The sequence below is a fragment of the Dama dama genome, chromosome 28 (genome assembly GCF_033118175.1).
Source record: "Dama dama isolate Ldn47 chromosome 28, ASM3311817v1, whole genome shotgun sequence".
Taxonomy (NCBI): Eukaryota; Metazoa; Chordata; class Mammalia; order Artiodactyla; family Cervidae; genus Dama; species Dama dama.
The window spans coordinates 11909682-11924724 of record NC_083708.1 but is presented as its reverse complement, the minus strand read 5'-3'; the positions used below and the strand labels follow the sequence as shown (position 1 = coordinate 11924724).

At 36.7% G+C, this 15043-nt stretch overlaps 1 protein-coding gene across 1 annotated transcript in view; it reads right to left on the bottom strand.

Moving 5' to 3' along the window:
* Nucleotides 1-15043, bottom strand: part of RIMS1 (regulating synaptic membrane exocytosis 1) — a 580103-nt gene that overhangs the window by 155665 nt on the left and 409395 nt on the right. The window contains exons 11-18 of the mRNA XM_061131514.1: nt 12690-12736; nt 10383-10495; nt 8783-8913; nt 7759-7930; nt 7484-7637; nt 6273-6344; nt 2770-2926; nt 1570-1695 (exon numbers count right to left, since the gene is read on the bottom strand). Coding sequence (XP_060987497.1) covers nt 1570-1695; nt 2770-2926; nt 6273-6344; nt 7484-7637; nt 7759-7930; nt 8783-8913; nt 10383-10495; nt 12690-12736 — 972 coding nt within the window. The remainder of the gene's footprint in view (nt 1-1569; nt 1696-2769; nt 2927-6272; nt 6345-7483; nt 7638-7758; nt 7931-8782; nt 8914-10382; nt 10496-12689; nt 12737-15043) is intronic.

Genomic DNA, 15043 nt, shown 5'->3' with positions numbered 1-15043 from the left:
CAGGAAAAGGGAAGAAACCAGATTGTCTGCACTAGCATATTTGCTTCAGAGTTCAAACAAAAATAAACATGACAGTAGTTTTAAAAATTTAAACAATAAAGTGCAAACATGATGGTCAAAGTCCTAGCTGTTGCTGATTTGCTATTCTATTTCAAAATGATTTCATAAGAGTATCAGGAAAAAACTTAAACGGATCCCTTCCCATGTAAGACACAGAAATCTATTTCCAATTCTAGACATTTGGTTATTTTAATAAGCTTTTAAAAGCCCTATAAATCTGCCTTTTCCACTTCTAATGGGTACCCTAGATCCTTTCATTTCTTTTTAGCACCTCAAAGCGTGATGATTTTCTCGGCTTTTACAGCCACTAAAATGCAACATCTCACTTTCTGTTTCTCATTTTTCAGACTAGGAACATACTTGATTAGGACTGTTTATCTTAAAATTGATACTTTTCCTACACTCAAATTAATTTCACTCTATTGAATGCCCTGGTCTGGAAGTCCTTTTTTATCCCCTCCTTCACATACATTCATGGTGGCCCCGGTGATTGTTGACAAAGGGACCCTCAACTGACCTCAGTCCACCCTGAGTAGCCGAGAACCCTACTCTGGAGAGCAGTGTTAAGTCCCAGGAAGTTCCATCACCCCATCCTGATGGTCGTGGCCCCACTCCCTCTATGGCAAGGTGAGAATCACAGAGCTAAAAGGCTATCTGTGAGTTCTGTGTCCTTGATTACACAGCAAAAAATTAGCCACCGAGTACCACTCTCCCTTCCTATCCCTCCCTAAAAACCTCTCCACTTCAAAAAGCCAGAAGACACTCTCCAACCAGCTGGGGATTCTAACCACTAAGTCAGACCCTGAGCTTATGGTCAAGCACATCCTATATGACGAGGGTGGGCCAGAGGAGCAGGTCTGTAGAAATGCAGAACAATGGAACCAGAATGCTAATTTTCCGTAACTGTAAGTAACAGGAAGTACCTTGTTCATAAAGAAATGCAGAACTAAGTTTACATACACATCCATAGAAGAAAGAGTCCATTTCAACATTTTGTACTTTATAGATATTTTAGATTACTATATTTTATGAAAAGTAGGTGTACTAAAAAAATATTACTATTGAAGTTCTCACAGATACCGTAAAAGTAACAGTCTTTCAGATGAGCTGTCCTTTTTTATTACAGAAAAAAACATAATTTCACAATTATACAAATAATATTCCTAAGACTGCAATACACAAAAAGTAAAATATTTAAAAGTAGCTTATATAGTCTCCCTTCTATAACTTAGGTTAAGTAAGTCAACAACAAACTGTATATTTAAAACTGGCTAAACATAAATTCTGATTTTGTAAAATAGTGCACATTTTATGACAATACACTATTAGTCAAATATTTCCTACAGATCCATTTCTATTAGAATATCTCAAAGGTCATTCCTTGGGAGAAGTTCAGTTTTGAAAGATGGAATTCTTTCACTGTCTCTTGTGCTCTGCTAAGATATCTATCATATATGAAAACGCGGCAAAGAAATTGTATCATGTTGAGATCATAATGTGAAAAAATACCTGTCTTGTTCTGATAAACACTGACTATCCACATCTCTGATTCTCTGATCAATTGGGCTTCGGGAGGCATCACGGTGTCTGGTTGGAGAACGTGATCTTCTTGTTGGATGAATTTCATCTAAACTCCTAAAATGATTACAAAGATTTACATGTATCAAAACGTAACATTTGTCCCAAGCAGTCTGAGAGACTGACAGGAAAGAACTGACAGTAATTGGCAAACAACTGACAAGGCTTGTAAACCTCTGGCCATATCCCCAAATGCCTATTTTAAAGGTATTTATTGTCTGTTGGTGATGGACAGGGAGGCCTGGCATGCTGAATTCATGGGGTCGCAAAGAGTCGGACACGACTGAGCGACTGAACTGAACTGAACTGGTTGGCTGTTGTTGCTTTGCCTATGCTATATTTTCCCAATTCTCCTTTTGAACTACTATCAATAAAGGACCACAGTTTTCATCTGCATACTTAAATAAAATTTCAGAACTGCATTTCAGGGTTAGGTAAAATACAGAAGGACATTCCTTATGGTTTATATGCTTTTCCAAACATTTACAGTGCTTCAAAGAGACAGCACCAAATTTCTTAAAAATATATTCTGACTTTTAACCTTATTTTCTCTACCACTGCTCTGCCCAAGCTAATTTATTATCCTACAGTTTCTCCCAACAGGAGAAAAACAAACAAACAAACAGACTAGCAAAGAGAATACAATACAGTCATTCAAAACCCATGCTTGTGCCATTAACTTCTTCCACGCCCTGGGAGATGTCTTGAGATTGGAGAATAGAATGTTGCCCAGGTTGGATCATGAATAAGACAGCATTTTGCCTACAAAGGGTTCTGAAAAATAACTGATTGACCAAACCATTCTTTCATTTCCCTTAGAGTCTCCTAGCAGTTTGCATGTTATTATAATAAAAATGTGCTGTCAGGGCTTCCCAGGTGGTTCAGTGGTAAAGAATCTGCCTGCCAATGTAGGACGTGCAGGAGATGTGGGTTCAAATCCCTGGGTCAGGAAGATCCCTGCAGGAGGAAATGGCAACTCACTCCCATCTTCTTGCCTGGGAAATCCCATGGGCAAAGGAGCCTGGCGGACGACAGTCCATGGGGCCTCAACAAGTCGGCCAGGACTGAGCACGCAGGCACATAACATAAAAAAAGTCCCGTCAAGGATGCAAGGCCCTTCTCAAAGCCTACCTCTGTAATGGCACATTTGGTAAACGTGACCGTGGCCTCCCCTGATCATCGCCGCGATGAGGAGACACCGACCGTGAGCGGTGATGAGTTGTTCTCTGCTGCTCTGGCACGGTTAATGTTGAAGGTTTGCTTTCTCGAGCGCTAGACCTATAACCTACTGGTGAGAGTACACACGAAGAACAAGTCAATATTCTTCTATAATGTCAATGCTAATGTGGCGACGTCAAATTATACCCAAAGCAGCCACTGACCTATGGAGATAAGTGCCATGCAATCAGTATTATCAGGCTTATCTTCAAAATTGCTAAGTACACGCGTGGAGTGTAAAATACGCATGCATGAGCACCAAGTAGAGTTTGGCTCAACTCAAAGGTTACCATGGAGACACTGACATGAATATGACAGATGATGCCTCAAAAATCATGATGAGTTGGGATACTGGCTTAAAGAAGGAATTAGTGATTTTTTTTCAGCAATACAAATCAAGGACTTGACAGTGAACTGTTATTCATATACAAGTCAATGCTTAGAAATTTGGTGCCTTTTTAGATTGTCTTTTTTGATTTTTTCTTCTAAATGACAATATATGTTATTTGGATTTCAGATGGCTTTGATAATAAGAAAATAAAATCAATATCATACCAATTTTAATTATCAAAGAAGAGTAGCAGGTCTTCACTATTACAAATACTGATTGTGAATTTTGTGAACCACAGATAATACTGTAATTTTCAAATGAAAATATGGTATGGGTGGGAATGACTATGGAAATAATGCAGAGCAAATTAAACCTCCTAAAGAAATAATAATCAAATCTACCCCAGACATATGAAAACTATTCCACAAATGTGCTATTAAACTAAAATAATTAGGTTAATAGTTAGTTCAAATTAAAAATAAATTTTAACGGTCATGCTCCCGTGAAACAAAAAGGTTTTTATGATCTCTGATTTAGTTAAAGATTAAACAGCAATCTCAACTACATAGTAACAGTTTAAGTATTTTTCACAAGGGTCATTGTTACTACTGTTGCAAGAAAAACAAAAAATTATGTGGCCAAAGGAAAAATAACTGTATTTACAACTACATAAAATGTACCCAAACTATGGAAACATTAAATTTAACTGGGCAGCCTGACCAATGTTCATCTATTTACTTGATAACTCCCACATCATTTTTAAAGGCCATGTGACATCATTTTTAAAGGCAGACTAAAATTCCCCATAGTTTATCTGTTGTGATTATATAATCTTTTGACCTCGTTTAGCATATAAGGAAGGTCTTGAAACATTTCATAAAGGCTGATATGACAATACTGACACCAAAGAAGTTCAGCCATTTTGCCACTCTCTAAAAACACCTAGCAGCTGGTGCTACAAGATGCACTTGAAAGGAAAAAAAAAAAAATGACTTCCAAGCAAGTTTTCCATTCCAAGGAGAATGTTTGTTTACATTAAAAAGTTCAGAAGCACTATAATGTGAAAACAACAGTAAACCTGGCAGGTTTTGGTGTTCTTATTTTGGAGATGGGGAATGGTGGGAATGTTTGGAATGTAAACAGTAGTGGTGTAAAATCATTTTCACTTAGTGTTCATGCAAAAAAGTAATAATTACATAGCGGTACAGTGGTAAAGAACCACCTGTCAATGCAGGAGACTCAGGTTTGATCCCTGAGTCGGGAAGATCCCCTGGAGAAGGAAACGTTAACCCACTCCAGTATTCTTGCCTGGAGAATCCCATGGACATAGGAGCCTGGCAGGCTATATAGTCCATGGGGTCACAAAAGAGTTGGACATGACTTAGTGACTAAACAACCACAAAAACATCAGTAAACAACCAAATAATTGTAAACATAAGTGCTATTAATTTATAATTTCATATACTTTCATTTTATAACAAAAAAAATAGCAATTCATATATTATTTTTAATTTCATGTAGAGTTTCCTTGTTCAGGAAATTGTAATATTAAGCCTAGAAAGAGATCAACTAAATACACATGTAATATTTATTATATTAGCCCTTCATTTGCTATCCTGCCTTCATCATAAAAGTATGAAGTTTTAGGTGAATAAAATAAGAGAACGACCCACAGAAGTAAATTCTATTTAGATAAGTTGGAAGTCACAGCATTAAGGTAATTAGCAGGCAAAATTTTTGTTCGAAAGATTTGATAAGAAGACCCCATTCCTCTAAGAATCATCTGAGTTCTATTAAATATGCCAAGGGGTACCATTTACAACTACCTTCCCCCTTTCAATTTCATAAAAAATATTCTATTGAATTCTGTGTGGAAGTTTCCATGTAGAGTGTGTCTAATTACACTGATCCTGTTAGAAACCAACAAACTCAGAAAGCAAAACATGAACTGTAATCCACAATTATCCACTATTATTTAAAACTCCCTGATGGTCTGATATCAAGCAGTAATCTAAGTATACAGATATGCACAGAACCAGACTTACTGTTGTTAAGGATATCTGCCACTTCATACAGTGATCAAAGACTGTATTTTCTCTGAATTACAGGGAGCAAATGAAGCCTAATTTTAGGGAACTCTCCATAATATTCTCCCAGTTTTAATGACGTCGTAAAAAAAATCTCTAAATTGTAAACTCAGTCACTAGTTGTGGCATCTGTCTACAGCCATTTACCAAAATCACTGCCTTCAAATTAGGTGCATCCCTGTCTGAGGAATTATGTAAATTAAGGGGGCAGATGTCAATATTGTCCTAAGAAAATGTTCTTAATAGCCTAACAAGTTCTCTTTAATTTTTCTCATTTGAATATCTCCCTACTTTTCATTAGCAAATAAAAGGAACAGGGTTACTGCCAAGAAAATAAGTCTTTACTAATTGGTTTTACTCACTTTTTGACTAGAGTCAAGTGAGAAACAGACTTGAATTGCAAAGTATCACAAAGATTTTACTAATTTACACAGTGACAAAAGACATTGACTTAAAACAAATAGTAAACTTTTCTAAAGCATTTCCTTTTTGTAAAACATACGTACACATTTCTAGGTATAATCAGCACATCACAAAAGCATTGAAGTTAAGCCATGCCACATGCAATTTAAACCCTGCCATGCACATTTCTCGGTATATTCCATGGACGGCTACATTATTTCCAGAAACACAGGAAGGAAAGTCACAGAGATACAATATTAAATATAGGAGAATGGGATTTTTATTTAAAAATTAACTATCTCTTTTCAGAATTCATATTTTCACTTCTGCTCAGAACATTTTGAATTGACCGTTTTGAACCTCACGAGCCATGCTTCTAAAGGAGAACCTATCTAATTTAATTTAAGGGGGGATGTTAACGAATAGTTACTAGTCCATTTCACACTTTCTTAATAATCTGGAACACAAGTCACCATGGAATAGTATCATTCAGACTTCTCTGTGCTGTAGATCTGCGGCGTGGGGCCCAGGGAAGTCGGGAAGCCCGCAGGACAGCAAGCACAGAAGCGCCGGACCCCGCCACGCCCCCCACGCACCTGGAGGGACCACTCCGATCGCATCATCAACCTCATAGTCTGACATGTCACTGTCACTGATTCGCTGGGACCCTGCGCGACAGGAAGGCAAACAGACACCTCTGCGTCGGCTCGGGTCAGGAAATGTGGAGGACACGGTCACAGATTTCTCTTTAAAGGCTAGTTACATTGCTACTGAACACTTTATTTTTAGTGAATGAATGAAGTATATTGACTTCAATATCTCAGGGTGCAAAAAAGTGATTTTCTTGTACATATATCTTCTGCGAAGTTCATGTGCAGTTGGTTTTCAAATACTTGTTCTCCAAGGATACCAAAATTCTCAGTATCCTTATAATCACTGAAGACACATAGAGAAGATTTCACAGAACAGTATTTTGACTTTTCAAATTATTCTTTAATTAAGGTCTATAGCAAAGAGTATACTGTTTTCTACCCACTTATACACTGTCCTGCACAGTGCTGGCAGGATGGGGCTGAGTGGAAAGGTTGAGGGAGACTTTTCTTGGCTGGGACTCTATGGAACTCATGTTACTGAAAGGGTATCAGGTCCCTTTATAAATGTTTATGTTTAGCCTTCAAAATTAGCCATTATACTGCATTAAAGATTTAATTTGAGGAAATAAGTCATCAGAGAAGCACTAACATGACATGTTTAATTATATGAGCATTTGAACAATTATTTGAACATTGATTCCAGGTTACCAAAATGAGGCTTCTAAGTTTCATTTGTTCAATAAGAGATTTAGTCATAATTCAAAAATTAATAAATAAGTACAGAAAAAGTACATTTTTCCCCTCCAATCATCAGATGAGTAAAAGCAAACAGATTTTACAATGCTTTTGAGAAAATGTTTCTTACAAATAATACTAAAATATCCAGAAATTATATGGTTATTAAGATATTCTACACAGCAGCCCATCAATTAAGGCAATAACTGCCCCCTCAGTCAGCCAATGAACAACTCCATCAGCACAAAGGATTATAATTCACAGGTTCTAAACTTTCACCTCTGGAATGACTCCACTATATTGTATGTATTACTTTCACTGGGAAAATGGAGAAAACGGTCTTGCCAGGCTTCTTTATATAGATGACTAATTTTTCAATAATCTCTAATGAACATTTGAAAAAATACCCTGAACGTCAATATGGAATTCAGACCTAACAACACAATTGCTCCCGGCAACTGAGAAGGGCGTCAACCTACTTTGCAGCTTCTTGCTGGCGCTTTCGCCGTGGGTGTGTCGCCGCGGCATGAAAGGCGATGGCTGAGGCAGAGGTAGTGAAGATTCGTCATGAGTCTGAAGTTTATACCAATGTGGCTCGTCGTCTAGAAGCGCTGTTTCCAACTCTATGAGGATCTGAAAGGACAGTCCTCAGGTCAGATCAAGGCCTTTCGCAAAGCAGAAGGAAGCTGCCCCTATAATGCCCGCTGCAGAAGCTGCACGAAGCATCTCACTCGGGTCTTGACCACATACTCACCTCTCCAAGGAACTCACTCTCCTCTTCCTGCACCCTGGGCTGGTCCCACACGGTTATTTCCAACATCCGTTCTCTAAAATCTCTACGATGCACGTGCGAATAGACAAAAGTCTGATTCCACTTTGGTTCTAGGACTTTCTTTACCGTTTTGGTTCTCCTTTTACTTTTATCACTGAAAAGTAAATATGCTTTGTCAATGAAAAAGCAAACAGGATGTTCTGAGAGAATAGCACTGAAACAAGTATACTATCAAGGGTGAAACAGATCACCAGCCCAGGTTAGATGCATGAGACAAGTGCTCAAGGCTGGTGCACTGGGAAGACCCAGAGGGATGGGGTGGGGAGGGAGGCGGGAGGGGGGATCGGGATGGGGAACACATGTAAATCCATGGCTGATTCATGTCAATGTATGGCAAAAACCACTGCAATACTGTAAAGTAATTAGCCTCCAACTAATAAAAATAAATGAAAAAAAAAAAAAAGAAAAAGCAAACGTAAGTATATGCTGCCACCTACTGTAGCTACATGCAATACTGATCTTGGAATATTTTTACCGTCTGTAATTTATACCTTTTATATAACAGTCTGAAAAGACAGTTGAGTTTAATAAAATTCTAGTTTTAACTATGATATAAGCAGTTGTTACTATTACAGACATGCACACATAAGGGTACATGCTAAATGATGTAGCTGTCAAAGACTAATAGATGTAGAAACAAGGTAATGAAAAAATTTTAAATTGGCAAGTTATTTTAAAGAAATATAAGGCTTGAGGGAATTTTTTAGGGATAATATATAGCTTATTCCCCCATAGAGAAGTACCTATTATATTTTCAAATTATATCAAGGTGTACACATATGTGCAAACTCATCAAAATATATATATAATTAAGTATGTGGAAATTTTGGTATATCGATTACACCTCAATAAAACTTTAAAAACTAAATGAAACTATATCCCAGGAGAAGAAATTCTAATTTTTCTATAAAGATGTTTGCATATTTAAAAAAATTTTATTTCATACCTTCTATCTGGAAGAAAATACATTTTTACATAGGGATTCCTGGGACGCCCATCTACTCTAGGGGGTAGGTCTGTAGCTTGCAGAACATTGACAATCAGTTGGTGGCCCACCTTGTCATACCACAGCTTCACCTAAGCGCAAGGGGCAGAGAAATGAGCATTTATAAAAATCACGAGGTATTAAATTTTCACAAAAAGTACTAAAATTATTTTTGAAGGACATTTCAAGTTGCAAAATACAACTGAATCATAGATATTTTTCAGCAAAGAATACCGACGTGAAAGCATAACCGCTTTAGAACTTGACTTTCCTCTTCACGCATTTTAAACATGACTTAAAACAGGCAGGCCTGCCAGTGTTGCTATATACTCTCTTATACCGTGTAATGAAATAAAAATAATGGTAAAAATTTCAGGAAAAAAAATAAGGGGAGAAGGGAATATTGAAATAATTATTCTTGTTTTTAAATGCTGAATGCAGCTGTTCGGTGATTCCAAGTATCGTAACGATTACAGCATGGCTAGAGGCATTCTGCAGCGCCACTTGGAGCTGAAACAAAATGTTCAGTGCTAGAAACAATATACTGAAGTAACCTGGAAGAGGTCAGGAAACACATTTACTGTAGACCTCTTTATACCAGGTACTGCTGCATTCCTCATTTAATTTTCAACTAACCTATTACAGGTTAATTTTCATGAGAGGAGAAAAGCAAAAAGGAAGGTATCCTGCATATATGATGCCTTCAAACCAAATGAAGACCAAGCGATAATTCTATTAACTAAGATTCATGATAGCGTGAATAAAGAAAACCAGGAAAAGAGCACACACTGGAATATTACTGGCAAACTGTTGACCCAGTCAGGGCAGTATTTGTACTGGCAGGAGACAATGTTAACTTTATTTATTTATTTTTTTTAATTTAGAAGATAGCTTTGGGTTTATGGTTAAATAAGAACTATCAGGATAAGTTGTTTAATAGTTATTTATTGAAATACATTTAATAGTCACTGTAACAAAATAAGCTAATTTAACTACAGAACAGTGTGAAGCAGGATTTTCTATTAGCTATTAACACAAACATCCTGTAATAGCCATGGCTTCTTGACCTCAGCTTTTCCCAGATCACATATAAGACAAGAGTGAAGAAAACTAGCTTTTTCACACTAAGATCAGTAATGGAGAGTTTCATCAAATGTCTTAAGAAAGTTAAAAAATATTTTAAATTTAAGTTTTCCAAGCTCCAGGAAAATGAGGCTGTTAAGTAAACAGAACACGGCTTTCTGTGTTTATTGTGTCTAACCAACTACTTACCTTAGAAACTTTCATACAGCACAGACAAAAATAATTGATAGTTTATTTTCATAAGTTATCACTTAATGTTCAGCACATCTGGCATATTGTAGGCACTCCATAGACACGTTCAGATAAATACGTGAGTAAAGGAACAGTCTAATAAGTGAATGAAAAATTGATGAAGTAAATGATGCTGTGAAATGAGTCTGACTATATTACAGGCCTTAAGAAAAGCCACACATTTTAAAGACAGAAGCAGAGCAGGGCGCTGACACTAATGTCAGCAACATGCACTGCAAATACATACAGAAAGTTGTCCTGGTAATACTTGTGGGGCATCTTTGAGAGCTCCAGGGCTTGTGGGAGAAATAACAGAAATGGAAGGCCTTTCCATCTTCTGAGACTCAAAGGAACTAGAACCTAAAATGAGGGGGAAAATTAAGTACTTTTTAATAATATAATTATAACCCGTATGTGAAGAATATATATTTTTCATGAAATGTTAAGTGCATATGTTATTGGTATACAATCATAATTCAGTGCCACCCATAAGAGTAGAAATCACTTTCAGTGGGGAGGTCGTAGAAAGTTATTGTCATGTCTTCTTGGATTGTCTATTTTAAGGGAATTTAACGTGATATAAACAAGTACTGAATGTGTTTGCTTCACTCTCTTAGCATTGACTTTCTAAGTTTCTACAGGGTATTGTCCAATGTAAGTTCTTGTACAGCCTTACCCAGAGTTAAAGGCTTCATGCTTTAATGATAAGGAAGATGGTACCCATTATGTTAATGATCTTAGGATCATCTATGATGAATTGCCCTCACTGAAATTAAAATGAATGCACGTATCATATAATTTATGAGCTGCATCTAAGCTGAGATAGAATTCATCAGTCTTTTAAGATAAGATTTCCACCTCTTTCAGTTGTGATCTCACAGATCTATCTCCTGACTGTCTAAGGACACTGTCTAGTGGTTCACCTGTGGAGGAGGGATGGTGGCTTCCCACACAACACCGCAGTGAGGGTCTTCTCCCCTCTTTCAAATCAAAGTCCTCTTTTCCTGGATCACTGATAAACTGTCCACAACCAGCAGGATGAGAGTTTGCAGAACGCTATATCCCCAGCAAGTATAACCTTGAACCCACAGCCATCAAAACTTAGTTTTATTAAGAAAACAGTGCTTATGAACCATTTCCCAAGAGTTTCCCATCCACACTTTTTTCCATACATGCAAATTATCAATATGGTTAAATTAAATCACACAGTGTCATTTTACACCTTCCTAAGACTTTTAAATATCAGATACAGTGCTATAAAATTCTTCGTTAACTGTGTCTCCTTGATGAAGTATTCTTAGGATAATTTTCTTCTTAGTTCTCAGACATTGTTGCTTCTAACAGTACCTTTCTAATATTACAGACTTTAAAAAAAAAAACAGCATCAACATTGTACGTTATCCAATTGGTCCCATTTCTCTCTTCACATTAGAAAACTAAATAACAACCATGGGCTCATATCTAGCAGGAATGTGCAACATGATGCTATACATTTGACTGACTCACCTGATCCCCACTTCCTTGTTTATCCCACCCACACATTTCCTACCTTCTTATAACCATCACTTGTTTTCTCCTAAAATCACCTTGTATCTTCTATTCCAATAAGCTAGGTTACATAATAACACTTGGTGATAAAGCCCTAGTATTATCAGTTTAATGCCAGTACATTGCAAAGTAAATATTTAAGTCACTTCCACACTGTCCTTGAAAACTTCATTACCCACGTTATCATCTTCCATCTGGAGTCCCTTTAATGTCCATGTAGACAACTTAACCCTCTAGCCTCAATCCCATGACTCCTTTATTTGTACTGAAATCTCCCTCTACCCCACCCATCACTTTTATGGTCATATTCCACACTGTTACACTGAATTAAAATTATTTGTTTCTGTGACTGTTTCCTTCACTAGACTGCTCACGCTATGAAGTCAGTTCCCAATGAAACTGAATAATCCAGCATCAAAACACATGTCTATGTAAGGCAAATAGAATTGTTCTGGTGTTTAGTCACTAAGTCATGTCCAGCTCTTTGTGACCCCATGGACTGGAGCCTGCCAGTCTCCTCTGCCCATGGGATTTCCCAGGCAAGAATATTAGAGTGGGTTGCCATTTCCTCTTCCCTGCCTGCTAAGCAGGAGACATAGTTTAGATCTGGGGGTCTGGAAGATTCCTCTGGAGAAGGACATGGCAATCCACTCTGGTGTTCTGGGAAATACAGAGAAAACTGAGAAATCTCATGGACAGAAGAGCCTGGAGGACTATAATCCAAGGGGTTGCAAAAGAGTCAGACATGACTTAGAGACTAAACAACAGCAAATAGACAAATAGAACTGTTACTGTTTCATTAATTTTGCTCTGTGCATCCTAAATGCTAAGATGCAGAAGGCTACTGCCAAGAAAGACTTTTGAACTTTTGATAGGCACATTCACATCCCCCCATACACAAAGAATAGAAAGAGAAAAATCTTAAAGCAGATCGTCTTTGGATTTCCCATGGTTGACAACTCATTTATATCAAATAACTGAAAAAGACCTTAAATTTTATACTCACTGGACTCCAGTGGTGGATGGGAGCTCTCAGGAATCCTTGGAATGTCACTAAAAGAAACAGGGCATGGTGAAAATCCCATTAGCTAAACCACCCTGCCTGAGGCAATCACAACCACACTTTATCTCAGTGGTGTCAAAAATCCTTTTGTGGAATTTGGACAAGAGTTACCATTAAGGCAATTTCTAATGTGCATGAATGTCAAACACCACACACACACACACACACAAAACTTCAGTAAAAGTAAGTTTTTATATATTTAATAGCAAAACACTTTAACATGACAACAATCAGAATAATATTGCGGCTAAAATTGCCACAATATTTTTACTACCAAAACAGCAGGTTTTGGAAATAAAAAATGTTAAAGGCAATATTTTATTTCAATTCTAGAAAATCAAAATGACACATATTTTACAAATCGGTAATATGCTTTACAAACACATCTGAAAGAGTTTACTGAATGAAAGGAATGGAAACATCTCCTGAGAATAAAATAATATGGTGAATATCATGGGCAAAGTTAAAAAAACAAAAAAGATGGATTGCTTTGGAAATTAAAAATGGTTCAAGCTAGCAACAAAAAAGCCAAAATATATTATATATGTGAATATATAATTCATATACACATATATAACCCTATACAGAGATTCATATCTCTATGCTGAAGTTAGCTAAATATATGGCCATTGACTAGATGATCAGAAAGTGACTTGTGAGAACACCCACTCCTGACACACTCACAAATTATTCTGAATTAATATTTAATATGACCTCAGCCTCGTCCATTATCCACTGTGGCCTTAGAACCCTGGACCAGCTTGGTTTGGGAATTATACTGTATTAAACTATTTAACTTCTTTTTTCCAAGATATTTTCGTATCAATATAAGACCATTACCAATATACAGGTATTAACAGGACAAATTAAAGCAGACTGGAGTTAGCTAGTCCCAATAAAATTATCAGAATATTATTTAAGAATTTCTAACCACTTACCTTATGAACTAACTTCACTTTGATTTTTCTTTGCACTTTTGGAGGGAATTGAAATAAAAGTAGTTTTCTGTTTGGTGATTTATTTTCCTGACTCTTCGTTTTCACATTTTGGGGCAAAGTAATTCCAAACACCTACAATCTTTACTTCTTACAAATGACAATTAATCTCATGTATTTTATGTGTGCTCAGCTGCTCAGTCATGTATGACTCTTTGCAACCCCACGGACTGTAGCCTACCAGGCTCCTCTTGTCCATGGAATTTTCCAGGCAAGAACGCTGGTGCTAAGTCGCTTTAGTTGTGTCTGACTCTTTACGACCCTATGCACTGACTGCAGCCCACTAGGCTCTTCTGTCCACGGGATTCCCCAGGCAAAGAAACTGGAATGGGTTGCCATTTCCTCCTCCAGGGGATCTTCCAGGGGAGAATACTGGAGTGGGTTGTCATTTCCTAATACCAGGGACCTTCCCACCCAGAGATCGAACCTGTCTCTCTTGTGTCTCTCTTGTGTATCATTGGCAGACAGGTTCTTTGCTACTGTGCCACCTGGGAAGCCAAATTTCATTATATAATCACATACAATTCATAATGTGTCTGAAATATACATTTTATGTGATAATGGGGCTAATTATTCAATACCTAAGACACAAGAAACCAACTACATATCTTCTTCTACCTTCTTTTTAATTCAAAGGCAGAAAATCAATTCCTAAAAATCTAGAAAAAATATTTTTTTAGATAATATAACTTCTTTGAAAATTAGCCTCAGCTATGACAGTAAAATGTGGAACTTCAAAATTAGATACAAGCTTTGAATTTTATGTGTCTGTGAAAGAAGAATTATGGAGAAGTTACAAAACATTCTTTTGAAGAGACAGAATTAAAATGTATTTAATGTTTGTTAATTGCTTCAGTAATATTTTCAGGCAACAAAATGTCCTCTTGACAATTATATAAGCTTTCTGAAATTGTTCTGCTCACAAATAAGGTGGTAAAACAGTCTGGATAAAAATTACAATCATAAAGTTAAAGAACATTACATTAGGTGGAATAGCAAAAATGGGCGGTACCTCAGGATGGCTGATGTCTATTAGACCATGCTGGTCAGTATGCGTGTAAGTTATATTTGGGATGATTCTTGGAATCACTATAACTATCCCCTTAAACAATGAATACATATCTGCTTTCTGCTTTAATTACAGAACAACATGAAACATAATTACTAAATATATCTAGAATTATTCTTCCAAGATTCTAAAAAATTCCCTATTAACTCGAAAGTTGATGTCAGATTTAATTTTTATTTAAATATTCCCATTTCCTTAAATATAGTATTCCCATATCCTTTAGGTTCCACAAT